The sequence below is a fragment of the Prionailurus bengalensis genome, chromosome E1 (assembly GCF_016509475.1).
Source record: "Prionailurus bengalensis isolate Pbe53 chromosome E1, Fcat_Pben_1.1_paternal_pri, whole genome shotgun sequence".
Classification (NCBI taxonomy): Eukaryota; Metazoa; Chordata; class Mammalia; order Carnivora; family Felidae; genus Prionailurus; species Prionailurus bengalensis.
This window is the reverse complement of record NC_057347.1, coordinates 14,781,488-14,808,479: the sequence shown is the minus strand read 5'-3', so window position 1 is coordinate 14,808,479 and position 26,992 is coordinate 14,781,488. Positions and strand designations below refer to the sequence as shown.

The following is a 26,992-nucleotide window of genomic DNA, read 5'->3' as shown; positions in this document are numbered from 1 at the left end:
TGCTCTCACTATTGGAGTCCACTGCACTTCATGGGTCCTTTCAGAAACAGGGACCCAGCTACAGCTGTCAAGAAACTGTTGAGGGCGTCTGGCTGGCTCAGTTGGTGGGGAAAGCCACTCTTGATCTCAGGGCTGTGAGTTCAAGCCCCATATCGGACGTAGAGATTATTTAAAAATAAAATCTTTAGGGGCACCTGGGTGGCTCAGTCAGTTGAGGGTCCAACTCTTGATCTCGGCTCAGGTCATGATCTGGCGGTTCGTGGAATTGAGCCCCACATGGGGCTCAGCTCTGATAGCGCAGAACCTGCTTGGGATTGTCTGTCTCCCTTTCTCTCTGCCCCTCCCTCCCTCCCTCCCTCTCTCTCTCTCTCTCAAAAAAAAAAAAAAAAAAACCTCATAAAGAAAGAGAGAAGGAAAGGAAGAAAGAAGGGAATGGTTGAAACCACTCAGGCCATCGTGGGAGTTTTCTGCCACTGCACCCCTGTTGTTGGTGGAAAGGAAGGCAGAGAGCACGTGTTCTGCCAGCTTCTTCAGTCACCAGGTTGGTGACCCCAGTGACCTAGTTTGGGGAAGTTTAAGGGCTCAGGAGAGCAGAGAACTGCTAGGAAAAACTTCTGACTTCTTCTCCAGGACTTTTGCAAATCAATTCTTCCGAGCTTGAAGTTCCTGGGGGTGGGAAGGCCGTGATGCCCCCCCCCCCCAGAGTGATCCCACTCTTAGCCATGGGTCACATGGGAGGGGACCTTCCACTGGTGGGAGAAGGCAGCACGGGACCGTGCTGGGGAAGAGCCCCTGCCTTAGACTTAGAAGCACAGGTTTGAATAACCAGCAGGGCCACTTCTCCATCTGTAAAATGGAGGTTCCAATCAAACCTCCTCAGAGGTGACACTTCCCAGTTAGTAATGAGGTTGTGTCTCCCAGGGGGCTTTAAAAAAATCAGAAATACCACCCAGTTCCTGAGGAGGAAAGATCTGCAGGAAGACAGGGCTGTGGCCTGGCGGGAGCCATGTCAGCAGCGGAAGTGGGTCAGAGACCGAGGGATGAAGCATCTGTGAGTGAGAAGGCCAGTGTGTGTGGGGGGGGGAGCAGAGGAGGCAGCTCCTGACCGGGCCCTGGGGAGGCCGCTGCCAGTGCTGAGCCCGTGTGAAGCTGGGATCCAGAGGAGCTGGATCCCAATGTCCCGCATGCACTGCCTGTGAGGCCAGGAGGGTCGTTCTGTGGGGCGGTGGAGCAGAGACCGAAGGACAGGAGGACAGATCTGGGATTGGGGGCAGCTCGGAGGCGTGGTGGTCACGGCAGCTGCACCTATGGCAACTTCCAGCAGAAACCGGTCCCCACCCATCCCCTTTCTGTGGGCGTGGAGCTGGGAGCAAAGTGGGGCCCACCCAGGGTGGGTGTGAGCCTCTTTCCCGTGAACTCAGGTCACGGCTGGCAGGGACACAGGTGAGGACGCGAGCCTGCGGGAGCTTCTGGAAAGGGGGCTGGTGTCGAAATTTAGAAAAGCCTGTGTCTTAGGCTTGCAAAGTGCCAGACGCTTGGTGGCACTTTAAATGCTACAGATAAAAAGTGCGAGACTCTCCGGGTGGCAGGCGAGACGAGGGGTCAGGGAACTGGGCCTCTGAGGCTCAGATGCCAGGATAAAGAATAAAAACACCTTGGAGACCCCTGTGACCCGAGTGTGGGGGGAGAATGTCAATGCAGCCCAGCTGGCCGGGAGCTCAGAGCTCAGAGGCACGTGCTGGACAGGCACAGGGTCAGAGATTAAGGGCTCTCGGCCTCTTCAGAACCTCCGTGGGGCTGGGAGCTGGACAAAACCCTTCAGGGTCAAGGCCCAGTGGGAAATGTGGAGGCCCCATGGCTCAGACCAGAATCTGCTCCCTCATCCCTGATGGATGGTCACCAGTGGGTGAGGAGAGGCGGCCCTCTGCCCCTCTCCTGATCACCCCCTGTGTAATCAAATAAAAGGGGCTATCAGCCAGAAGGCAAGCCCCTCGTGGATGGGCATTCTTGTTCCTGGCATTTCAGGGCCTGTCTGGGCCTTGCACGTGGTTGGAGATCAGACCCGTGGACGGGGTGAAGGTCCCACACTCAGCTACACAAGGGACAGGGACAGGACGTGGTGGCCACGCGATGCGCGCGTGCCTGCGTGTGCAAAATGTCTCTGCACCGTCCTGTCTGCATCTTTCTCTGCCTCTGACCCACTGGTGACATGACTGCCCCCTAGCGCTGTGCTTCTTCATGTCTCCTAGTGACACTATGTGTGCACCCTTTGGGGTCTCGCTCAGATTCCACCTTCCCTTGCCCACCCAGTCCACGCCCGACCCCTTCCCCTGTCCCCACGGGTCCCTCTCTGGACTTGTCCTGCTGGCCCCTCCTCAGCACGAAGGTCTTCCTTGGTGACTAACCCTGTCCTATCCTCTCTCTCTGGCTGGAAGGTTAGTGGCCACTTGGGGGCTTCACATCTCAATGTCCAGTCAGCTGCCACTCGGAGGGCATCACTGTCTTGCCAGTGACCGTGCCCGAACCTGGGTGGGGGAGGTGTCATGATGTGGAGCTGGGGGCCTCGGAGGCCTCCCACCTGTTTAGACCCGGGGCACCTGCGTGTCCTTCTTCCTTGCAGCCCGCCTCCTGGGAAATGGTACTTACAGAGCTTGAAGAGTTTCCTACATCTCTCGCTTCCTCTCTCTTTTCTGAGGCCCTGAGAGGAAGCAGCAGAAGCTGTGGCTGGCAGGGTCCCCCTGGGATGCCTGGGTGAAGGAGGAGGGGGTGGCGTGGAGTCTCAGCCAATTTGGAAAGCGCTGTGACCCAAGCACATTTTGCAGCACTAATGTCAAATTCTGCCATTCGGGCATGCCATTAGTGTGCACACTGCCACACAGTAATCCGCGACACAAAAGGCACAGCCTTCCCCACCCTGCCGGTGCTTAGAAACTAACAGCTCTAATGAGCAATGAGAGCTGAAATGAGAGAGATAGGGGGCAGGCCGCATCAGAGCAGGCTGCTGCCGGCTCTTGGAGGAGGCTGACCCACTTCTTTTGGAGGTAAGGGGCCTTGTGGACCAGCCCACTGAAATGCCACTTGAATTAGCCACTGCTGCCTGCACAGGGGTCTCTTTGTTCTCACCTCTCCCTCGCTGCTCTGGGAGGGAGCCCTGTCAACAGGGCACACGGCTACTGACTTCGCTTTCCCCTGGGGCATCCTCGGTCCCTTCGCCCAGGGAACATTTTAGGGCCATAAGCCTCCCTGGGTCCATCGGTCGGTCCCTTTGAACGACACAGGTGAGGACAGTCTGAGGGAGAAGGTACAGGTGGCCGTGCCTTGCGCTGAGCCTCCCTTTTGTTCCTGTCTTTTTGATGGTGTGGGGAGTTCTTCAGCCAACAATAGATGTTTATGTATGTTTTCTTAGAGCCTATGTTTATTCACAGCCTGCAAAGGGGAGACCGTGAGATTTATTCCAAAAGTGCAGTGAGTTAAAAGGGACAATTAGGGGAGCAGAAAGAGATATCGAGCATGGAGCTGTAAAGGATATTTTAATGCACAAAGAGTTCTTGAGATATTTTCCAAGTCGACAGAAGGTATAAGAAAATTGGCCGATTACAAGCTGATAGTGGGGGATTGGTGACATGGGGTGGAGGAACGGGCTAAAGTCCTACGTAGAGGAAGGTGAGCCCAGAGAGCAGACTGGGAGGGCATGAGCCAGAATGTAGGCACAGCCAGGTCAAGAGGTTCAACAATAGATGTTGGCCTGGATGCCACCAAAATGGGCATTCACCTCAGTCAATCAAAGAATATGGACAGAGAAAGGCTGGCATCCCCTGGGTCAGTGTGGAGTAGGGCCCTGCGGAGCTGGGTCCCAGAAGGGACCAGTAGGGACAACCTTGGGAGTGGTGGTGGTGAAAATATGACGAAAGATTTGCTGCTGCCTCCAGGGAGCCCTCCCAGCAAACGTGTCCTCTCCAACCCCCAGCCCTACATCTCATCCTCTGAGAAACTTTCCTGGCCACCCCCGCCGGCCCTCTCGAACTCGCCCGCAGGCCTTCTGGAACTGCATTTGCCATGGTGGCAGAGTGCTGGGTGATTAGTTAGGTGACAAGTTAACATTTGCTTAATGGGATTCTTGGCTCCCTGGTAATGAACAGCACCTACCAGGAGAGAAAAGGGAAGATGCAGTCCGGGGGGAGGTTGGGGGGGGGGTGGTTCTAGGGATTTCTGACGGTCAGCCAAAGCAGGCACAGGTAGACGTGGCCGCGGGGGTGTTGGGTGGCTACGCCTGGAAGCAAGGGAGGGGCTGAGGGCTGAGCCCCTCATGGATGGGAAAGGGGGGGGCACGGGAGATGAAGCGGCTGCGGGATACTTTCTGAGCTTGGAAGCAGCAGGTGTCTGGGAATGGGACTCCGGCCCAGGCAGATTTCCAGGGAGCGCTCCAGCTTGCTGGCACGAGGGAAGGATCTGGCTGAGCAGAAGAGGCAAGTTGGGATGATGAAACCCACTGTTGAGGAACATTGGCAAGCATGCCACGAGTGGGGACCGCGTGCCTGGAGAAACGCTGGGGGGTGGGGGTGGGGTAGGGAAGAGGACTGCAGAGGGGGCCACACCTCCACTGCCGAGCAAATCCAAGTCCCTGAGTAGGATTCCCCCCAGCCTTCCCATTGCCAGTCTTGCCTCCCATGCCCCCCCCCCACCCAGGGTTTCCAGCCCTTGACTCACAGCTCTTTGCTGATACCCCAAACCAGCATGGGGCTGCTGTGGCCCTCCAGCCCTCTGCTTGAAATACTCCCCACACTCTTCTTTGGCCACCTCCTCATCCTCTGAGAGCCACGGGGTGTCACCTCCTCCTTGAAGTCCTCCTAGACTGTCCTCAGTTGACTTTCTCATGATTCGGGGCGCTAACAGAGGCACCAGTCTCATACCTGTTTCCACATCCAGATCCTGTGCTCCTAATAGGAGAGTCACATCTTCCCACTTCTATGTCCCCAGAGCCAATGTCCCCTAGGCCAATGGCCGGCACATGTAGGCCCTTGAACAGCACTTGTTGAATGAAAGGTAAGGAGCCAACTGAGCTCTGGGGTCAAGGGAAGAGCTTCTATGGAGAGCCACTGAGACCACCAGTGGCCACCCAGCCCCTCTCCCAGGCCACCCCCTAAAGTGGAGGACTGTGTGGCAGGAGGGGAGAGAGGGAGGAGGGGAGATGGCTCTCTCCCAGGGCGCAGGGAATGTGCTGAGCGAAGATGGAGGAGGGGCTGGCCCCATGGGGAACGAAGGAGGGGTGGCCTCAGCCCCTCGGAGGAGGACAGGATTCCCAGGGGCAAGAATCCACGTCGCCCTTCCCTGAACCACCCAGGAGGGACTCTGCGTCTAGCCCTTGGCTTGTCAACTTGCTCTGGCGCTCTGGGCAATGGTGTCATCGTAACTGCGTAGCGTGTGAGCCTCTGAGTGACACGTGATGTCATCCACGATAGAGCTGCTTTTATTCCCTCTACCTCTTAGAGGAGAGAGCTGCTAAAAATATACCTGGCGTCCTGGGCCCCTCTGCCTTGCCTCTAACAACAGTCGGCAACCAGAGACCGTGCTGCACTTGACAGAAGTGGATCATTTAAAAAACATTAGTATTTCTCGTACTGACATTTCACTTTCATATTACAGGACTAAGTCTTTAAAAAAAAAAATTAATAAAGTGCTCGGACTCGATTTTCCCACTGAGGGCCTTGCTGTCTAAAGTTGGAAATGAAGTCAACAAAATAACAACATCCTCGGGTTCCAAGGGACAGCTGGACCCTGACACCCACCTGGGTAAGAGCAGGCAGGCCACCGGAGAGCGGACGATTTGTTCTGCCGTCACCGAACTCCCTTTAGTGCATGTTTCCAGCTTTGGACCGAGGAAGATTTGTTCAGCCAGGCCTGAAAACACAGCCCTCCCCTCTTTATCTGGAGAACTGCCTCCTTTCTCTGAAGCAAGAGAGGCAGAGACAGCCTCCAGACCCCGTCTGCTGCCGTCTGGGTTGGTCCCTAGCCTCCTGGAAACCCCAGTGGGCCCCGGGAACTGGCAGCTCCCTTCCAGGCACTCCTGAGCCCCCGAACAGTCAACAGCTCAGGTGCCACAGGTGAGGCTCTTGGGCACAGGCCAGGAAGGATCCAGGACCGGCCTGCTCCAGGGAGAGCCACGGAGATTGGGCTGACCCAGCGCAGCCAGAGTGTAGGAAGTGAGTCACGTCTGTGAGGGCGAGGGAAGGACCATGGAACAGAGAACAAGCGTGTGTGTGTGTGTGTGTGTGCGTGCTCGCACGCGCGTGCACGTGTGCATCCCAGTGAGTCAGTGTGCCTCTGCCCCACACGGCTCCTCCCACCAACAAACGTGCTGTACCCGGCCAGCCTCGCCCACCCCACCAAAATCTGGGATCTGCCACCATTTCAGGAATGCAGGGTTAGGAAATGAGAAACAGGGTTCTTGTCCAAGAGAAATTTTATTATTATTATTTTTCTCTCTTAGTTGGATTCAGTGTTTTCTTGTTCCTCACACACATCCTCTCTGGTGGGGAGTTCAGGTTTGTGGAAAGCTCAAAGGAGATTGTGTCTCCAGGGGCCCTGGCCGGCAGCATGGCCAGACTTGACCAGAGCCGCTGTCCCCTATTTGGGCTTGCCTGCTCCACTGCCTGCACGTCCCCATTCCTGACCCCTGAGTCTGGCCCCCCCCCCCAACCTCTGCCCGTCTCTGGGCATCTTCAGAAGGGCCAGGAGTGATGGGGCCTCCGTTAATGCAGAAGTGCCTGAGATGGTTCTTGAAATGCCCTCTTGTCCCCCTTCTGCTAAGGCCACCTGATGCTTTCCCTCCTGCCACCTATACAGGACCCTTGCTGGGATGGCCATCAAAGAGCCTCAAGGAAAAATTCAGCAGCTGAGCCATGTTGGAGGCCTGGGCTCATGCCCAGAGTCTCCCTGGCCTGTCCAGACCGTTGCTGGCAAAACGCTAGGCTGACGACACTGTCCAGCCTGTTGGGCTAACACTGTGGATGCTTCCTGCCCGTCAGCAAAAGAGACCCAAAGTCCCTTCCTTCCCCTTCTCCGTCAAGCCCGGCCCCCGGGCCTGGCTCCCTGATGTCCAATGAGCTGCTTCTCACTTCTCGGCCTGACGACAACAGCTAGCTAGTACGGTGGGGGTTATGGAATGCTCTGGGGCGGCAGCCGGACTTGTGTTGCATATAAAAACAAGGTGATGCTCTGAACATCTAAGAAGATTGGTCCCCTGAAGTGATTCTTGCTGCCTCCCCTTCTCCCTGACCCCTCCCACTGACCCTTTGCCCTAGGCCCTGGCAAGCCCAGGTTACACGGTGACTGTTGTTGCCAGGTTGGGATTCTAGACAAAAAATCCTGTGACTCTTTTCTTGCTAGAAATCACCAATACAATCCTTAATTCAACAGATAATAGTTTTCCGTATAGTTTATAAACATGAGAAGACATACAGTCTGGTAGGGGAGTGGGGAGGGGTGGGGGGGGCCTGTGCATTTGTGTGTATATATATGTAGAGAGTGTGTATATATATAAGTGGACGTAGTTATAAAACTGCACCTCCTGTGAGAGCCTCACTGCACTTGACGCAGTTCTAAATTTCAGCCTCTGATGATCTTTCCTTTGGTAATTGGTTCTTGGAGCCCAGCAGCTAGGCCTGGGTCTGCCAGGGTAGCCTGAGACATCAGGAATGAGGCCTTACCCCCGAGGGAGGGACTGAGGGTTGGATTTAGGGCAGGCTGACTACGTGGCCTCAGGCAAGAGCCAAAATGCCACCTGCTCCTGTGCTCCCAGGTGGCTGGTGGACCCACCCTCTTGGGTGAGCCTCGTCTGTTCTCCTGAGTCCTGCTTCCTCCAGGAGTGGCGGGGGGCCCTTCAGACCTCTCCAACGACCGGGATTCCACAGAGCCCAGCTCCTGTGGGGCACCGTCCCATGGTTGCTAATGAAGGATTCACTTTGCGTGCTTTAACCGCCTTGCTGGATGGGTGCTGTCCATGGGTGCTCGGCAGGGCCTGGCCGGGACAGCAGGGTGTGATGCGCTAATCCCTTCCCACTTGGGGCTGTACACTGTGGGTTTATAATCCACCGGGCAGGGCCCAGACAGCAGCCAAAGGCTTTACCAGCCTTTGCCTGAAACCCAGCAGATCCTCCGCTTGTTAAAAAAAAGAAAAGAAATTCTGTTCCTTGGTGGACATTGGCAGTGCTGGGTGCTGGGGCCGCAGGTCCTCAGCGGAGAGTGACCACCAGCCCCAGTATCCAGGCCAGGAGCGAGGCTCCCAGGGCACGGCCCGAGGAGGCCTGCTGCACCCCGCTGGGGGCACGGATGGGGGTCCTGCGGGCACACTTGCCCTTCCGCTTGGGCCGCGCCGTGGGCATGATGTCAAAGCTGAACTTGTGCTGGTAGTCGGGGGCGTAGTCCTGCAGCTCGGGGGTCTGCTTCCCAGCGCCTGCCTTGGACACCTGGTTGCGATTCCTGTGGCTGGTGCAGTTCTTGCCGGGCTTCCTGTAGCCCGGCCGGGAGCCCGGCAGATGGCCGTGCGGGTGGCCCTTGTCCCTGGCGGGGCCGTGGGGCGGGTAGTGTTCCTTGCGGGCGGCCCTGTCGGTGGTGGTGAGCGTGTGTGACTTGATCTGGTGCGGGGACGCCGGCCCCGTGCAGTTCCGGAAGTCCTCGGCCCTCAGCAGCTTCAGGTCCTGGCCTTGCCGTGACTCGGGGGACACACAGGGGACAGCAGAGCTGGAGCCGCGGAACCTCCGCAGCCATTCCCACAGGGAGTGCGCCCGGCAGCCGCAGTCCCAAGCATTCCCGTTGAGGCGGAGGAACTCCAGGGCGGCCAGGGGCGCCAAGCAGTCGCCCTGCAGCTCGGAGAGACTGTTGTTGAAGAGAAAGAGGGTGGTCAGCCTGCGGAGGTCGTGGAAGGCCTTGTGGTGGACCCACCGCAGCTGGTTCTCGTGCAGCAGGAGCCGGTCCAGGTTCACCAGCCCCCGGAAGGTGTCCTGGCCCAGGCTCCACAGCTTGTTGCCATGGAGAAACAGGTGGCTGAGGTTGACCAGGTCCACAAAGATGTCGTCCTGGAGGTACTCGATGTGATTGTCCTGCAGGTAGAGGTACTGCAGGCTGTGCAGGCCACTGAATATGCCTGCCGGCAGGGCACTGAGCCCGCACTTATAGAGGTAGAGGGCGTGGAGCTTCACCAGGCCCTGGAAGGTCTCCGGGGCCAGCGTCCGCAGCTGCCGGTTGTCGCCAAGGTCCAGCTCCTCCAGGTGCACGAAGCCCTCGAAGGTGTTGGGGTCAATGTAGGTGATGTTGTTGGAGTAGATCCACAGGGTGACCATAGCGGGGCTGAAGTGGCCCTGCTGGAGGAGGGTGATGCGATTGTTCTGCAGGAAGATGCGTTCGCTATCCTCCGGGATGCCCTCAGGGATGGCGGCAAAGTTGTGCGCCTGGCAGCTGACCGTCATGGGTGCCGGGTAGCACACGCAGTCCCGCGGGCAGCCGCCGCCCAGGGGCAGCTCCCCGGCTAGCAGCAGCAGCAACAGTTCCACACAGCACCCTGGCGGGGAGACAGAGCACAGCCAGGTCAGGGTCGGCCGGGGGACGCGGGGGACAGACGGGGTGCGGGGCTGGTGGGTGTGCCACCCTCCCAGGCCAGGCTCTGGCCTGGCCTGCGCCGAACTCGGCAGTCTGGGACGGCAGTCCCCTGGGGGAGGCTCCAGATGGGAGGAAGGCAGGGCTCAAGCCCAAGCCAGGCCCGCACCTGACGTGAGATAACACTGGGGCCCTGCACCTGTACTGGGGGTTCTATTCCCCAGCCTGGGCTGCCCGCCATCCTTAGTCCTGCCCCCTCAGGCTCTGTCAACCCTGCGGGGGGTGGGGGGTGGGGGTCACAACCCCAGGCCACAGAAGCCAGCCTCTGGTTCCTGTTCCAGCTCTGTCACTCACTCGCTGTTATCCACATGAACAGATAGTGGGGCAGACTCCGGGTCTAGCAAAGTAAACATACGGAGGCCTGAGGAGTCTCTGTATTTATTCTCAATAACAAGGCAAGCATGCATGCACGATACCAAAGTTCATCTCAAAAGAGGTCTCATCTACCATGCCTCCCGCATCCTCAAATACGTGACAACTCTCTGGGCCTCAGTTTCTAAATAATACTAGTTGTCCCCTTCAGCGCCGTGAGGATGTACTAAGAGGACCCGTGTGTGTGGACTGGGGGAGGCATCAGGGTGGCCAGGCTCTGCATCCCCCCCACCCCCCCCCACCAGGAGCTAGCTGCTGCCCCCCATCAGGTCCACCTTCTGGCCTCTCCCCTCTCCCCAGCTAAACTCCCAGGCTGTGGCTGCAAGCCAGGCCTCGCCTCTCGACTGTCCCGAGCATTTCCTCTGTAGCTTCCCTCTAATTGGGCATTAATTAGGCATTCGTTAATGGATCCTTAAAATAATTTATTTTCGGATGTGTCCAGGCTGTGGTCGGATAATAGCCCCGTGCTCATTATCGGAGCAGCCTCATTATGGACGATCATCATTACCTGCCTTTTTCCAGGGTCGCAGCTGCCCCAGGCTGCCCGGCAGGCGCGCCGGCGTGGGAAAGACAGGCTCCAGGCTGGTAGAGCCCCACCCCGCAGGGCCCGGCAGCCACCTCATCCCCGCCTGGTTGGCCTCTTGCCCGTCCCTTCCAGCTTGGCCAGCCGGGCCTCTGGGGAGAGGTCAGGGCTGCCGGCAGCTCAGCCGAGTCTCGCTGCCATCAGCGATGCCCAGAGCATGTAGAAAGAACCTACCCTCCCGGCCGATCTCAGACCCGCCCCACTCCCAGCCTCACAGGGGCCACTGGGCCAGGCTCTGAGGCCCTGCTGCTGCCCTAGTCTGATGGTCAGGCTCAGGCAGGCCTAGCCACCACCCCCTCGTTCCTGGCAGAAATGGCATCGTAAATAAGTGACAGTTCCCAGCTGTTGGGAGTTATGGGCTCCCAGAGAGTGGCAGCTGCTTCCCGTCCCCCTGTAATCACCCGGCTTCCACCAAACGTTTCCAACATAAAAATCATCGCATATAATTTTGTTTTTGCATAATTGGGTTCGGTTGCGATTTCAGAGCAATTATGACCTCGGTGGCAGTGGTGGCGGTGGCAGTGCAGCTGTGAGGAACCGTCCTGGGCTGGGCTCCTGCGCTCCATGTGGCTCCTGCAGTGTCTTCAGTCACCACGACCATTGCACAGCCTGCAGGCTAAGCCTGAGGCTGGTGCCTCCGCAGCCTCAGTTTCCCTCTCTGTAACGTGGGTAGGAGATGATCGCTATGCTAGCCTGCCCCACGTGGAGGCTCGGGTCTGACCTCCAGGCCCCCCCACTCCCCACCTTGGTCTGGCGGGGGGGTCCCAGCCCCGCAGGGGGAAGCAAGAGTGTGGACAGGGGGGGACAGGAGCCTGGACCCAAGCTTCAGCTGACTCTCGGGGAGCCTGCCCGATGCCTCGAGCCACCGAAAGCCAGGGCTGGGATGAAGGCCCAACTCACACTGTCTGCACCTTCCACAGAGACTGACACTCCCTTTCCCTACTCTCAGCTCGCACTCCTTACCCCTGGCCAGGCTGCTGTCTCCCAGGGACCCTGCCCCCGGGAAGCGGCCCCTGCCCTGCCGCTCGGTGGGGCGATCACAGTGCTCACTGTGCTGAAAGGGACCAGGCCACGGCCACGCACCTGTGGTTGTGGGACACACAGTGCCACACCAGACCCTGGGGGCAGGGGGTGGGACTGCAAAGAAAGAGGCTTTTCCTGAAGTCTGGCAGCAGAGGGACACTCACTGTGGGGGCAGGGGTAAGCTGTGGCAGGCTCAGCACTAATACCACTCGACATTTGTGCAGCTTATGAAGTTTACAAAGTGCTTCTGCTCGCGATGCTCTGATCCTCAGAATTACTGTGTGGTCGTAGGGGGTTCTCCTGCCCCCTGACCTGATGGGGGCAGATGACCCTTCTCCCTGCTGTTGTGGCTATGTCTCTGTGAGGCCCCTGGGCTGGGGTTCTCTCAAATGTCCCCAGAAAAGCTGGGGGACCCCATGGAGAGCCACACCCTTTCCTTAGGTGCCCCAGGGAATGTTGGGGTACAGGGAAACCAGGCGGAGATCTCCATTTCGGGGAAAAGCCAAATGCCCAAAAATCCAGGCCGGGGCAGAGCGGCCAGCTTGTGAACACACTTTGGCAGGTGTGTTGGGTAAATGCAGGACCCAGGGCAGGAGCCACCCATTCCCTTCCTCCCAGAGGGTCCCAGAAGGAGGCAGGGGCCCCGGCCAACGCTTGGAGCTGCTCTCCGTCCTTCAGTACTGCCCAGATGCCAGGGACCCAGGCCTGGGAAGCTGCCCTTGCACTACCCCTGCCCCCTTCCACTGGGTGCTGGGGTGGGTCTCAGCTGAGTCTGCTTCTCCACCCCGGAAGCTGGTCACATCTCCAAGGCCCCAGACTAGCCCTCCCAGACAAGCTCACCCACCTCTGGCACCCCTGCCTGAGCCGGCGGGAGCCCCGGGTCTGGATCATCACCCTGCTGGGTTTCTTTCCAGGCAGGAGCTACAGCTTCTCCTGTGCCCCCTCCGTGTGCTGGTGGGAGCCCCAACCCACTGATTGCCTGATTAATGTACTAACACCGAGGCCGGTGCCTTTGCTGTGCATTTTAAGACTGCAAATTAGCAGCCATGTAAATCTCTGAGGAGGAGCCTTGCGCCCCCTCCCATCTGCTTCCTCAGCCCCCTCCTGGGTGCGGCAGGGGTTGCTCTGCCTGAGGGGGCTGAAGAAAGCCAGGCTGGGCTCCCCCTTCCTCAGGCTCTCCTCCTTCAGCAATCCTCCAGGGGCATGCACCCGGACTCCCAAGCTCCTGCCCCCCCCCCCCCCCGCCCCACATCTGAGCTCACCTGAGGCTCCTCTGCCTCATTCATTCCTTCCTCCATTCAATATGTGCCTCAAGTCCTGGAATGTCCAATGTGATAGGGCAAGGAGGAGCCCAGGGATGAGCCGGGGTGAGTCCTCCTGGGTTCATTAGCAGATAGGAGGTCTCACAATACCAGGCAATCTGACCAGGTGCCGGGGCCCAGAGCAGGTGCTAAGGGGTGTGTGTGTGTGTGTGTGTGTATGTGTGTAAGAAGCTCAGGGAACGTCCTTGCTGCCCCTACACCACCTCCTCCACTAAGCCCTCTGCTCCCCTGCCAGTATAGAGGATACACAGTAGAGATTCTATTGTTTGCAAGTTCTCCTTCCTCCAAACCCCAAAACCCTTCACCCGCTGGGCAGCGGGTGAGTGGCCTGAGCATGGTCAGCACCTCACCCAGTCTATTCGGCAGGCCCAGATGTGGTTATGCATGTCCCTGTGGGGCTGGACCTAGCAGGGTGGGTGGGAAGGGCATAACAGGAAGAAGGCACAGTGTGTACAAAGGCACTGAGGTTTGCAAACAGGCAGTGTGCCCACATCTTACCCCAGTCCCCCTCAATCAGCCAAGTAGCCAGAGATCCCAAAGAAGCTGTAACACCAGCCCTGCTAGGCTGGGGAAACCCAGGCCTGGGGAGGCCAGAGAGGTCCCCATTGGAACCAGCACTGACAGGACCCCTGCTCCCGTCCCAGGCCAGATGTCTAGAAATGTCTAGGATGGCAGGGGTCCTCAGCTTCCCCCCAGGAAGGGAGCTAACCAATGAGGACCCACTCCTAAACATGCACCAGGTTCTTTACATGGAAGCCCCATACTACCACACCACTGCAGAGGAAATGAGGCACCCGCAGAGAAGTGGCCACACAGCTGGTGAAGAGGGTGGGAGAGCAGGCCTCACGCCCCTGACCTCAAATCCAGGAGCTCCAAGTTGCATGGGGCAGGCAGGGCAGCCTCATCTGACCTGAGTCAGACCTCATCAGACCTCCCCCTGACCTTAGTCTGCAACCTGCTGGCACCAAAGCGGCCACCTCTGTCGACACCCCCGCAGGGACAGCCCCATGGACTGGAATCCCCCCAAGGCCCCCAGGCAGGTCCCTAGGGGCTCTCTGAGCCTCAGAGACTTGTCAGCCATGTGGCCCATCCTTCCGGCTCCGCAGCCCGCCCTCCCTCTGCACAGGGCCAGGCATCCCCTCCCTCCTGCCCGGGCCTTGCCAGCTGCTCCTCTCTAAGCCAATCGATGCTAACCAAATGGCTCTGCCGGTCAGATAACAGCCTCGGGCCAGGCTGGCTGTGCTCACAGAGCGACTGGCGCCCCAGGCCACTTGGCACTGTCCCTGCATGCCGCACCCAAGTGCAGGCCACTTCCTATAGCGCCCCCGCCCGGTCCAGCCCCGGAGACGAGGCAGCCAGCCTGGGCAGAGCAGGGCTCCCCCCCCCCCCCTCCCGCTGCAGATGCCTGTAATCCACCTGCCTCCCCATCTCTCCGTCCATCCCACGCAATCTGTCCAAAGGTGAGCCGCTGTTCCCCGGCCCCCCAGGCCTCCTCCACGCGCATCTTCTCCATCTCAGGTGAAGGCGGCTCCTTCATTCTGGCAGCTGGGGTGAGAACCTCAGAGTCACGCCGACTCCTCTCTCTCACCTCATACCCAGTCTGCCGGGAGCCCTGTGGGCTCAGCTTCAGGACATACCCAGAACCCACCCTCATCTCCCGGCCACCACCCCAGCCTGGGCCGTCATCATCTCTTGCCTGGCCCATCGCCATAGTCTCCTGCGTGGTCCCCGGGCTCCCACCCTTGCCCCTACATCTCCACTGACACAGCAGCAGAAGTCTGAGTCAGAGCACGTGGCGCCTCTGATCAAACCCCTTTGGCCCCATCGTGCTCAGTAAGACCTTCTAGTTCTCACTGGGGCCCTGGCCGCAGCCTCTCCTCCCTCCCCCAGCCTTTTCTTCTCCCTCTTTTCACGTGCTGGGCGCATCCTGCCTCCAGCCTTTTGCTGCTCTCTCCTTCTGGAGCACTGCCCATGCTCCAGGATACCCGTGGGGCCCCTGCCCTCACCCCAACATTGGGGTCTCTCACAGAGTCACTTTCTCGGTCAGGCCTTCCTTAGCAGCCTGTCTTATTTATTTTTTACATTTTTTTAGAGAGAGACACCACAAGCTGGGGAGAGGGGGAGAAGGGTAGAGGGAGAGAGAGAAAGAGAAGAAGAGAGAGAATCCCAAGCAGGTTCCATGCTCAGCCTGGAGCCTGATATGGGGCTTGATCCCACGACCCTGGGATCACCACCCAAGGTGAAATCAAGCCAATTGCTCAACTGACTGAGCCACCCAGGCACATCCCCAGCAGCCTATTTTAAATGGTCTCCTTCAGTTTAATTTTCCTCCTTAACATTTATGCTCTTCTTTTTTTTTTTTTTAATTTTTTTTTTAACGTTTATTTATTTTTGAGACAGAGAGAGACAGAGCATGAGCAGGGGAGGGTCAGAGAGAGAGGGAGACACAGAATCTGAAACGGGCTCTAGGCTCTGAGCTGTCAGCACAGAGCCCGACGCAGGGCTCGAACTCACGGACCGTGAGATCATGACCTGAGCCGAAGTCAGACGCTCAACCGACTGAGCCACCAAGGCGCCCCTCATTTATGCTCTTCTAATAAAGTACATCATTTATTTATTTCTCTTGTTCCTTTTCTGTCCCCTCCCACTGACAGTGATTTTGTCTGGTATGTTCCCTACTGTGCCCTAGGGCCTAAAACGGTGCCTAGAACACAGTCATGTTTTTCTTTCTTTCTTTCTTTCTTTCTTTCTTTCTTTCTTCTTTCATGTATGTTTGTTTATTTATTAATTTACTTATTTATTTTTGAGAGAGACAGAGAGAGAGCAGGGGAGGGGCAGAGAGGGAGAGGGGGAGACACAGAATCTGAAACAGGCTCCAGGCTCTGAGCTGTCAGCACAGAGCCCGACACAGGGCTTGAACCCACAGACCTTGAGATCATGACCCGAGCCAAAGTCTGATGCTTAGCCAACTGAACCACCCAGGAGCCTGCTATGTGTTTCTTTTAAGAAGAAAACCCTACGGGGCTCCTGGGTGACTCAGTCGGTTGGGCGTCAGAGTTCGCTCAGGTCAGGATCTCACCATCTGTGAGTTCAAGCCCCGTGTAGGACTCTGTGCTGACAGCTCAGAGCCTGGAGGCTCCTTTGGATTCTGTATCTCCCTCTCTCTCTGCCCGTCCCTCTCTTTCTCTCAAAAATCAGTAAACATTAAAAAAAAGAAGAAGAAGAAGAAGAAAACCCTAGGCCAAGGGCCTGGCTCATAGTAGGTGCTCAATAAACATAGTGGTTCTCATTAGTACTGAGGTCTCTAATAAGAGTAGATTGGGCCTTGGCTTTCTCTGGAGGGCCCCCTGGGCCATCACAAGGGGACAGATGGTGGGGAGCACTCTGCAGGGGCACATACACATCAGGCCTATCCAACACGTGGGGCAGGTGATCAATGCGGCTTTGCCCAGGACTCTGGATTTTCAGTGCTAAAACCGTAAAGTCCCAAACAAACCAGCACAAGTCAGTCACCCTACCTAGGGCCAAATTGCACCACCACCCCCCCCCCAAAAAAAAAAAAAAATCTCTGGGCACAGGCAGGGGAGGGGACAAGCAGGCAGGCATGAAGCAGGAATGTCCTCTAGGCACCCACACCCACACCTCAGGTCTAGTGCCTGCAGCCCCGGAGGCAGGCCTGGGCCTAGACAGAGCATGCGTACATGTGTGCACATGGGTCTGGGCATGCCTATGCACATGTGTGCTTCTGTGCGTTTACCTGTGTGTGTACATGGCCAGGTGTGCACGTGTTCACAGCATCTGCGTAGGCGCATGTGTGTATGCAAGCACATGTTTGTCCCTGGACGCCACCAACGGGCTGGCAGCCTGGGCCCTTTCATCCTGCAGCATCCCTGAGCTCCGGCCCAGAGAGAGGGCCCGGGTCTGTGATATCCCCGTCTTATCTCGGCACTCACTCTTGCTTTGCCTTTAGCTCCCGCTCTCCTCCTGACGTGCTGCATGACATCCTTACTCCGGGATCACTCCTGGCTGGGAAGCGGGCGGCCCCTTACTGGAACAGTCCTTGGCTTCCATCTGCTGTGGCTAGCCCCCTGCACAGGCCTGGCTGGGACGCCACGCTAACTGGGCTGCCGCACTCTCAGGAGGCCTCACTGGAGCAACCAGGCTCCCCATCTTTGCCTTGCTGTGTTTGCCACCTTCTCGATGTGGGGTGCCTTCCTGGGGGGGGTACCCCGGTACTGCCTGGCCTTGGGAGCAGCCCCACCGAGACACATTTCAGCTGGGCCACCTCGGACAAGTCACTAAGCTTCCAAAGCCTCAGTTTCTTAGTCTGGGAACTGGGAGACAGAGCACCTGCTTTATTGGGTGTTGGAAACACTCGGGTAGGCTGTGCCCCTGAACTGTAGCCCAGGGGGAGCTGTAGAGGAGGCATTCATGAGGGGGAGGACTGTATGCTCTCCCCAACCCCCAGCGGACTCTGGCCTTCACCACACCCACCCTGGTGCTCTCGGGCCCCAGAAGCCTGGCAGAGGGACCTGTGAGATGGGACACTGAGTCGAGGCTCAGACCCAGGTTCAAGTTCCCTGCCAGGCCTTGGCTGTCCCCAGGACACAGCGGGTGGGGATGGGATCTTGACCCCTCTACTTTGGCCTTTCTCCCAGTCCATCCCTCCCCAGCTGGAGCTGCCAGCTCTGTGCAGAATGTCCAGGGTATGTGGGTTCTGCCTTTACCTCGGGAAGTCCCTCTGGGGCTCATAAAATGTGTCCTCTGTTACTCAGATTTGCTCCTCAGTTTGGGAGCCCCAGAATCTGGGCAGTGGCAGCTCAAGGCTGAATGCCAAGGGCCTCTGAGAGCCAGCTTTTCCCAGGAGGTTTTGAGGAGGGTCTGCGTCCTGCCTCCTCCCTCCAAACCCTGGAGGCTACCGTCCTTCCCTCCCAAACCACAGCAAACTGTGGACCCACCTGCACCAGACAGGCTCACCGAAACTGGAGTGGTATCTTCGGTGTATTTGGTGGGGCAGGTGAACTTCTGTGGGGATGGGACTGTCCTCAGGGGCAAGTGTCTATTGCCTGCCTGGGGGACACTGAAGGGAGGTGAGGGAGAGAGAGTAGGGGTGGGGCTCTACCAAATCCTGAAGGCCCTGGCACTGGGTGACACAAAACAGGAGATGGGACCCAGCCTTTGCAAAGCAGGCGCAGAAGTCTCTTCCAGGAGCCCTCATTCCTAGTTCCCGGAACAGCCACCCTTTCCTCGCTGCCAGTGAAAGAAAGGCATTCAGAACTCACATCCAGGCTGTGGATCACCCTGTTCTGGATCTGTCCCCTGACTCCTTCATTCATTTGACAACAGCTCTGTGCTTGGAGCTGCAATAGTAGGATCCAGCCCTTTCCCTCACGGAACCTACACGTTCTAGCTGGGAGATGATTAAGCAAAAGGAAACAGACAAGCCCAAACGGACACAGGGTAGTTGACACTGTGGACACAATGAGGGAGTTAAGACGGAGACAAATGGGAGGGGAGGAGACTGACATTCGCTTGTGTGCTCATGAAGGGCCTCCCTGAGCAGGGACACCTGAGCTGAAACCTAAAGGAAAGGAAGGAGCCAAAGAACAGAGGGAACAGCAGGTGCAAAGGCCCTGGGATAGAACCAAACTTGGTATAGATGAGAGAAGAAGGGAAGGGCAGGAGATGCCGTTAGAAAGGCAACAGGCAGGCTTTGGAGGGCCTTGAAAGCTTCAGTTGAAGAGTTTGGATCTAATTCTGGGTGTGGCAAGCAGCCACTGAAGAGCCTGAAGTGGGAGCAATATGATAGAACTTGGGCGGGGGGGGGGGGGGGAGGGCTGTTATTGGAGCATGGATTAGAGGGGAGCCAGAGGAGGGGCAGAGAAGCCTGCGGTTGTCATCCGTGAGAGATGTGGGGGGCCAGAAGGGGGCGAGGCCATGGAGTCAGAGAGCAGTGGACAGAAGGAGAAATGTCTAGGATGCAGAACTGGCCGGACACACGGGGGACCAGTGTGAGGGACAGTGAGTGGTTCCAGAGGATGAGGGTACAGTGAGACTGGAGGAGCCTGGGAAAGCAGGGGTAGGGGCCAACAGGAGCTCCATTGAGGATACACAAAGTCTGAGGAGACTTACAGAGATATTCAGCTGGTGGCAGCTGGCTGTCCAACTGGAGCCCAGAGGCGAGAAGTACACTTGGGACTCATGAGCCTAGAGATGGTATTCAAATCTGTGGGAATGGATGAGGTCACCTGTGAGAGTCAAGAGAGGAGATACAGGATGGAGGCCTCCGGGAACACGGTTCTAGAATGTAAAGAAGGCATGGCCCGTGGCGTCAAAGGAAAGCCAGGGCATGCGGTGTGACCGAAGCCGAGAGTGTTTCAAGAAGAAAGGTGGCCTCTGCTGAGAGGAAGGCTGTGAGGGTTTACGTGAGGACAGAGAGGTGCGGTCCTCTGGCAACATGGAGGTGATTGGTAATGCCAGAAAGTTCCTTTCTGGGAGAAAGGTCGGGACAGAGTGCATACTAGAGTGGGAGGAATCTATGGGGAGACTGCACTGTGTTAGTCAGGACAAGTTAGGACACAAGTGGCCCTTGGGGGGGGGGCGGTCTCAGTGGCTCACAACAGAGGCTGGTTTCTTGCTCAGGTGGGACAGCAGGGGCTCTGCTCAGGGATCTGGGCAGAGAACACATCGTCTGCCCAGAACCCTGACTGTCTCGTGGCAAAGGGGACAGAGGACATGGCCAACTACTGCCTTTTGTTTCAAGCAGGACATAGCACTCCTACTCACGTCAGTCACATGGCCCAGCCTGTCCTCAGATGGATAGGGAAGAATACTGGGGTGGGGTGGGGATGTCAGGGAGCACCCAGAGGCCACTCATTCAGAAACTTGGCTATGAAGGGGGCAGAGAAACAGGGCAGCACCTGGAGGGGCGTGGGGTCCTGGGAAGTTGTTGTTGTTTAAAGTTTATTGATTTGGCAGGGGAGGGGGGAGCATGAGTGGGGGGGGGGGCAGAAAGGAGGGGGCGGAGAGAGAATCAGAAGCAGGCTCTGTGCTGATAGCAGAGAACCCGACGTGGGGCTCAAACTCACAAATGGTGCGATCATGACTTGAGCCAAAGTCTGACGCCCAGCTGACTGAACCACCCAGGTGCCCCTAAAACTTATTGTTTATTTTGAATGAGGGGGAGGGAGGGGCAGAGAGAGAGAGAGAGGGAGAGAGAATCCCAAGCAGACTCAAAGCTGTCAGTGCAGAGCCTGACGCAGGGCTCGAACCGACAAACCGTAAGATCATGACCTGAGCCAAAGTCAGATGCTCAACAGACTGAGCCACCCAGGTGCCCCAGGTGTTTGTTTTTTGAAGACAGAAGAAACTAGAGCCTGTTTGCATGCTTGTAGGCATGATTCAGGAGGAGAGAGAGGAACAAAAACGGAAGCAATAGGAGTGAGGGGGCCAAAGCAACAGACCCAGAGCAGCGCTGAAGGACTACCTCTCAGGCCGCAACAGGAGGGAATCCCATATGTTCAAATGACAAGATGATGGAGTTAGCCTCCCAGGTTTCTTTTCTCCCTGAAGTAAAAGGGAGTCATTAGCTGAGAGCGAAGGTAGGGAGGAGGGTGGGAATTTGAAGAGAAAGAAGTCAGAAGGAGGCAGGATTCCATTTGGTGGGAAATCAAGCTCCCTCAATCACATGAGAGGTTTGTGGGGGACGAGGAGGTAGCTGTTTGCAAACACAGCTCTCCAGTGCCCGCTCCCCTGGCCTCAGCCCAAGTCCCCCTCACCTCCTGCTGGACTTGGGGGCGATTGGCTCCTCTGATGAAGTCTGCTCACGTCACTCCCTGGCTGACAGACCATGCATTAGTTCAGCAAACATTCACTCCACCCCTTCCTACGGGCCAGGCAGCATGCCAGGAGGGCACTGGGGACAAAAGACCCAGTTCCTGGTTCCCAGGAGCTGGCAGTCTTCCCCCAGGTGCCTTCAGGATAGTATGTTGTGGACATCTGTCACTCCTCTTGGCCACCCAACTGCTTAAGCCTCTTCCTGAATTTGGGAGATCTCCCAATTTATATAGATGAGTCCTTCCCTCCCTCTGGAAGCTGGAAAGGTCAAGTCCTCGCTTTCCCATCCTTCCTGGAAGATTGGGCAAGGCCAGTAACCCAGACTTTGAAGTGGGAGTTAGCGATGCAAATAAGCATGGACCTACAAGGACAGAGGCAGTGGCAATGACAGAGCCAGTGGGGCAGCGGCTATGATAGGAATATTGGAAATACAAGCTGGAAGTGTCTGTCTTTGTTTGGGGCATTGCTCCTGTCTGTGGAGTCCCCAACCCTCTGGGAGAGTCTGTGGGTTACTTTTAAATAGATGGGCTTATTTAAATGAGTCAAGGCTGGATGTCTGTTGCTTGCAAATAAGAATCCTCACTGATGTGAGGTCCCTCCAGCTGAGCATGGCTTACAAGTCCATCCATGGTCTGGCTCTGCTCCTCTCATTCCCGCTCTGCCCCCTCATCTCAGCTCAGGGGCTTTCTGCTCCCCTCTCCCTGCCTTCTTGGGGAAGCAGCTCCCCAAGTTCCCTCGGGAGACCATCCCTTCCCCACTGCAAGTGATTCAGGATTCAGTCAAGTGGCCAGGCTCAGACAAATTAGACTGTCTTCTAGGAATTTCAACCTGAACTTGAAGCCAAGTGACTCAGCTTGAGCTGTTTCACCCAGGTGGGTCCATCCGGAGGATACTGCCTAGTAGTTTTTCCACCAAGACTTCCAGAGCCACCGTGGTTCTTGCCCTTCCCAGACCTGGGTTGTTCAGCTTCTTCTTTGGGTCCCATTTTCTTTCTGCAGTGGTCCACCTAACATCCCTCTTCTTGGCTATCGGGATCCAGATTTCATTCAGCTACCAGGTAGCCATATACTCTAGAGGAGCTGGGTATGGAGGGAGGGAGTCTACTTTATTAGGCTACTCCATTGTCAGTGATTGGTTGAGATAGGAGCATGTGACTCCATTCTGACCAATGAGACACAAAGAAAGTCAACTGAAGGATTTGGGGAGGAGGGGTGTGTACGTGTCTTTTTCCTCTTGAAAAGGGACACAAGGAAGGGGTGTTCTCTTTCCTGCCTCTGAGTGTGAGTGGGTGAAATGCCAGGTGCTGACACACTATCTTTTGGCCATGAGGGGACTACCTAAAGACCAAACCAGTTTACCAAAGACTAAGGAGCAAAAAGATGGAGAGAACCTGAATCGTAATGACTTTCTTAACTCAATGAGTCAACCAATACTGGGATTTCCAACCATTTTCTTTAATTAAAATTTTTTTTGTTTAAGTCTATTTATTTATTTTGAGAGAGAGGAAGAGCATGAGCTGGGCGAGGGGCAGAGAGAGAGGAGAGAGAACATCCCAAGCTTAGGCTCCGCGTTGTCAGTGCATAGCTGGACAGCTGCGGTGCTCGATCTCATGAAGTGTGAGATCTGACCTGAGCAGAAACCAAGAGTCAGACGCTCAACCCAGGAGCCCCTCCAAACTTCTGATAAGACATAATAAATCTTGTTTTAGTCATTTTTTTTAATTTTAATGTTTATTTATTTTTGAGAGAGAGAGAGAAAGGACAGAGAAAGAGGGAGACAGAGGATCCAAAGCAGGCTCTGCGCTGACAGCAGTGAGCCCGGTGTGGGGCTCTAACTCACGAACCATGAGCCGAAGTCAGAAGCTCAACCCACAGAGCTATCCAGGTGCCCCTTGTTTTAGCCGTTTTGAGGTGGGTTTTCAATTACAGCCCCAAAACACCTTCCAATGGGTTCCTCTTTTGCTTAGTCAGACTAGATTTCTCTTGCTTGCAACCAAAGAAGTCTAACTTGTGTACCTGTCACGCACATGACTTGGCTCACATGGGACCTCTTCCAGGAAGCCTCGTTAGACCCTCCACCCTCCTCAGTGCTGCCTCCTTTCAAGGCACTCACCAGTGTCTTAAAGTCACCTGCCTCCAGCACTGGAGGTGTGGCACTGCTGGGGTGCCCGACTGGTACATGGAACTCATCCATATGTGTCTGGAAAGTGTACGATTGCATGATTTAGCTGATGTAATTCTAGCCAAAAGCCAAAGAAACCAGGTGCTTTCGTTAGCTGAAGCAGCTTTATTTTGGGTAGATGTAGATATACAATAAGTTTTAGCAGCCATAGGATCCCAGGCGCCTCATACCTAAGAGGATAAATGAGTTTACGGGGCATTTCAGGCCTTGCCTCACAGGCTTTTCCCTTTTGACCCCTCTGCAGAGTGCCTCCTGATCGGCCACTTAAGACACCCTGCAGGGAATGCTTCAAATGTATTTGTGGTGTTCTGTGTCTTAATCTGAGCAGTAGACTCAGGGATGTTCGTTTTCTTATCCTCTATACCTTAAACATACTATATTTTGATGCATGCATTTAATATTTAATAAAAGAAATACATCATAGAGAAAAAAAAAAAAAGACACCTTGCAGAGTCTAGCTAAGAATCTCAGGTGCCAGGCCTTGACTTGCCTCCTCCCTGCTGTCTTGAGTCCCACACTTTCTCCAGGGGCCTACCTCCAGCTGGCCACTTACACATTTCAGCCTCTAACCCCAGGCCAGGGAGCTTTGACCCAGGTAGAGGAGGCACAGGCTTCCTGGTGTGGACCCCAGGAACTATTTTTCCCCATAAGTGGTTTTTTTTTTTTTAACATTTATTCATTTTTGAGAGACAGAGCACAAGTGGGGGAGGGGCAGAGAGGGAGACATAGAATCTGAAGCAGGCTCCAGGCTCTGAGCTGTCAGCACAGAGCCCGATGCGGGGCTGGAACTCACAGACTGCGGGATCATGACCTGAGCCGAAGTTGTATGCTTAACCGACTGAGGCACCCAGGCATCCTAAGTTTTTGGGTTTTCTTTTTTATGTTTTTTTTTTTTTTTTTTTTTGAGATAGACAGAGTGTGAGTGGGGGAGGGACAGAGAGAAAGGGGGACAGAGGACCCGAAGCAGGCTCTGTGCTGATAGCAGCAAGACCGATGTGGGGCTTGAACTCACGAACCCTGAGATCACTGCCTGAGCCAAAGTTGGATGCTCAACCGACTGAGCCACCCAGGTGCCCCATAAGGTTCTTTTTTTTTTTTTTTAAGCCACTCTTCGTCATTTATTTTAATTTAAAAATAATACTTGCCAACTGTGGAAAATGTGGAAAGTGGGGAAGTAAAAAGGAAGAAAAATCATCACAACCCCATTAGCTTTGACAACCATCGAGAGTGCCTTGCTGTGCCTTCTTCCTGTACTTCCTTCATTTATGTAGGGATATATAAAATTTAAATAAAAATTTTATTTAAAGCAATAAAATTGGGATCATGCTATATATGAGCTCTGTTCTCTGCGTTTTCTGCTTAACTTAGATCATTCATCCATTCAGCAGCTCGCCAGGTGCCTTCCTCTGTGAGGCTCTACACTAAGGCAGCCACGGGGTGCTCAGCAGGCAGAGTGACCCCACCCTCCAGGAGAGTACAGTCTGAAACAGATACTCATCAAATGGCCACATCCACATATGATCACACTCCAAAAGGAGAAGTACAGAGAGAGAGGTCCGAGGAGCTATGAGGAATGTGGGGGCCCCCCTTGTCAGTGGGAGGGGGAAGGCTGGAAGACTCTCAAGATTGAGAAGGACTCCACTGGGGGGTGGGGAGCAGGATTCCAGGCAGAGGGAACAGCATGTGCTGAAGGCCCGAGGCCAGACAAAACACACAGTTTAAGTAACAGAAGAACGGTGTGGTAACAGGCATGATTTGTAGGGGCTGCGGAGTATCCTTCTTTATGGACAGACCATAATTTATTTATCTGTGGAACATTTAGAGCGTTTCTCATTTTTCATGGTTATAAATTATCATGGCAAAATTGGTAACATTAGTTGCCTCCTGGGAGGGCTACCAGAAGCTCGGGGACTAGGGGCACCTGCAGGGCTCAGTTGCTTAGGCAGCCGACTCTTGATTTTGGCTCAGATTATGATCTCACGGTTCGTGGGTTCAAGTCCCACATTGGGCTCTGTGCTCACACACCCGAGCCTGCTTCGGATCCTCTGTCTCCCTCTCTCTGCCCTCCCCAACTTGTGCGCATACACACACGTGCTCTCTCTCTCTCAAAAAAAAAAAAGTTAAAAAAAAAAAAAGAAGAAGAAGCTCAAGGACTAGAGAGAGGGGAACTTCACTGTATACCTGTCAGGAACGTTTGGTTTATTGCCATATGAATGTACTTATTGATTCTTTTAAGGGTCAGTTAAAGTAAATAATGTTGGAGTGAACATCTTTGTGTATAAAGCTTTGTCTGAATTTCTCAGCCTTTCCCTAAATCATATTCATTGAGCCAAAGTCTCTTAAGTCACCTTCCGGACAGTTTTGCTCACAGAGCCTTAAGTCCTATACCCAGAAGACCATCAGCCTTGGGGACTTTCAGGGACCCCACACTTCCCCATTTGCCTTCCCAACTAGACTGAGCTACTCAGAAGAGACAAGAGCTGTGTGGTTCATATGGAGAAGAGATCTCTGGGGTGGGGAAGCAAAGGTCAGGAATGTGTGTTGAATCCCTCCTGTGTTGGTCAGACCCACCCATAACTGGGGGCACAACATACATTCATTGAATGTTCCCCCAAGAACTTATTACGAAAGTATTAGTACCTGGGGCACCTGGGTGGCTCAGTTGGTTAAGCCATCTGACTCTTGGTTTCGGCTCAGGTCACGATCTCGTGGTCTGTGAGTTTGAGACCGGCTTCAGGCTCTGAGCTGACAGTGAGGAGCCTGCTTGGGATTCTCCGTACTCCTCTCTCTTTCTGCCTCCCCCTCTCAAAAATAAACAAACATTAAAAAAAAAAAGTATTAATATCCCCATTTTAGGGGCGCCTGGGTGGCACAGTCGGTTAAGCGTCCGACTTCAGCCAGGTCACGATCTCGCGGTCCGTGAGTTCGAGCCCCGCGTCAGACTCTGGGCCGATGGCTCGGAGCCTGGAGCCTGTTTCCGATTCTGTGTCTCCCTCTCTCTCTGCCCCTCGCCCGTTCATGCTCTGTCTCTCTCTGTCCCAAAAATAAATAAAAAACATTGAAAAAAAATTTTTTTTAAAAATCCCCATTTTATAGTCAAGAAAAATAAGGCTCAATAAAATGTGGGCATTCGCCCAAGATGGTGGAGCCGGGATTCAAACCAAGATCTCTCTTTTGAGGCCACTGCTCTCTCCCAGGCCCTCCGCCACCCTCTTTCCCTCCAGCACCCAACAGGCAGCCCCCCTACCTCCCATGAACTGTGTGCTTGCTCCCTTGCCAATAACTTCATTCCTGCCCCCATCTTCATTATTTATTTCCTCTCCTGGTGCTTCACACTCATGAGGCTGGGAAAATGGACGAGGCAGATGGGGAAGGAAGTGGAAATTCTGTGTAATACCATCATCTGTATCACAAAACTTGTCTTAAGTGCCAGCCCCAGGGATTTGCTGGAGTTGGTGCGACAGAGGTGGGGCTGAAGGTCAGATTAAATTGGACTAGTAACCCCAGGGGGATACTTGAAAGAGGTTGCTAAAGAAAGCGTTTCCAGCAGGAATGCTAGCGGCTGAGGCAGCAGCGGGCAGCATGCTGGCCGGCCGGCTGGGTCAAGCCTGCTTAACGGGGCTTGGTGGTGACAGGCTTGGGTTCACACGTCCTCCCCCGGAAACCTGGAATCTTGCCTTTTCCCCCCCAATAATGAGTTGGTATAAAAATGGATCTTGAATAAAACCGTCTGCAGTTTTCAAATTTCAAACTGCATTAGTCAAAATATATCAAATTTCCGTGTACTGACTTACCACCTGCTCAAAATCTGATCCTTTTTCAGCTGGAATATATTGAAATATGAATCACCTCTCCTGAGAGGAAAAAGGGAAAAGCAGCCGAGGGAAGGCCCTTTTAAAATGTGCTGGTGGGTGAACTGCACTTGTGTGCTGCTTTGGGCTCCCCCAGCCTCCCCCAGCCTCCCCCAGCCTCCCCTTGGCAATGGTTGCTGGCTGGTCCAAGCCCCTCGCTTACTTCCCCGTGA

General features: G+C 55.3%; 1 protein-coding gene across 1 annotated transcript in view; it reads right to left on the bottom strand.

Annotated features, from left to right (window-relative positions):
- Positions 1 to 6,442: 6,442 nt before the first annotated feature.
- RTN4RL1 (reticulon 4 receptor like 1) overlaps positions 6,443 to 26,992 on the bottom strand; it is a 72,757-nt gene continuing 52,207 nt past the window's right edge. The window contains exon 2 of the mRNA XM_043583456.1: positions 6,443 to 9,556. Coding sequence (XP_043439391.1) covers positions 8,232 to 9,556 — 1,325 coding nt within the window. The 3' untranslated portion in view covers positions 6,443 to 8,231. The remainder of the gene's footprint in view (positions 9,557 to 26,992) is intronic.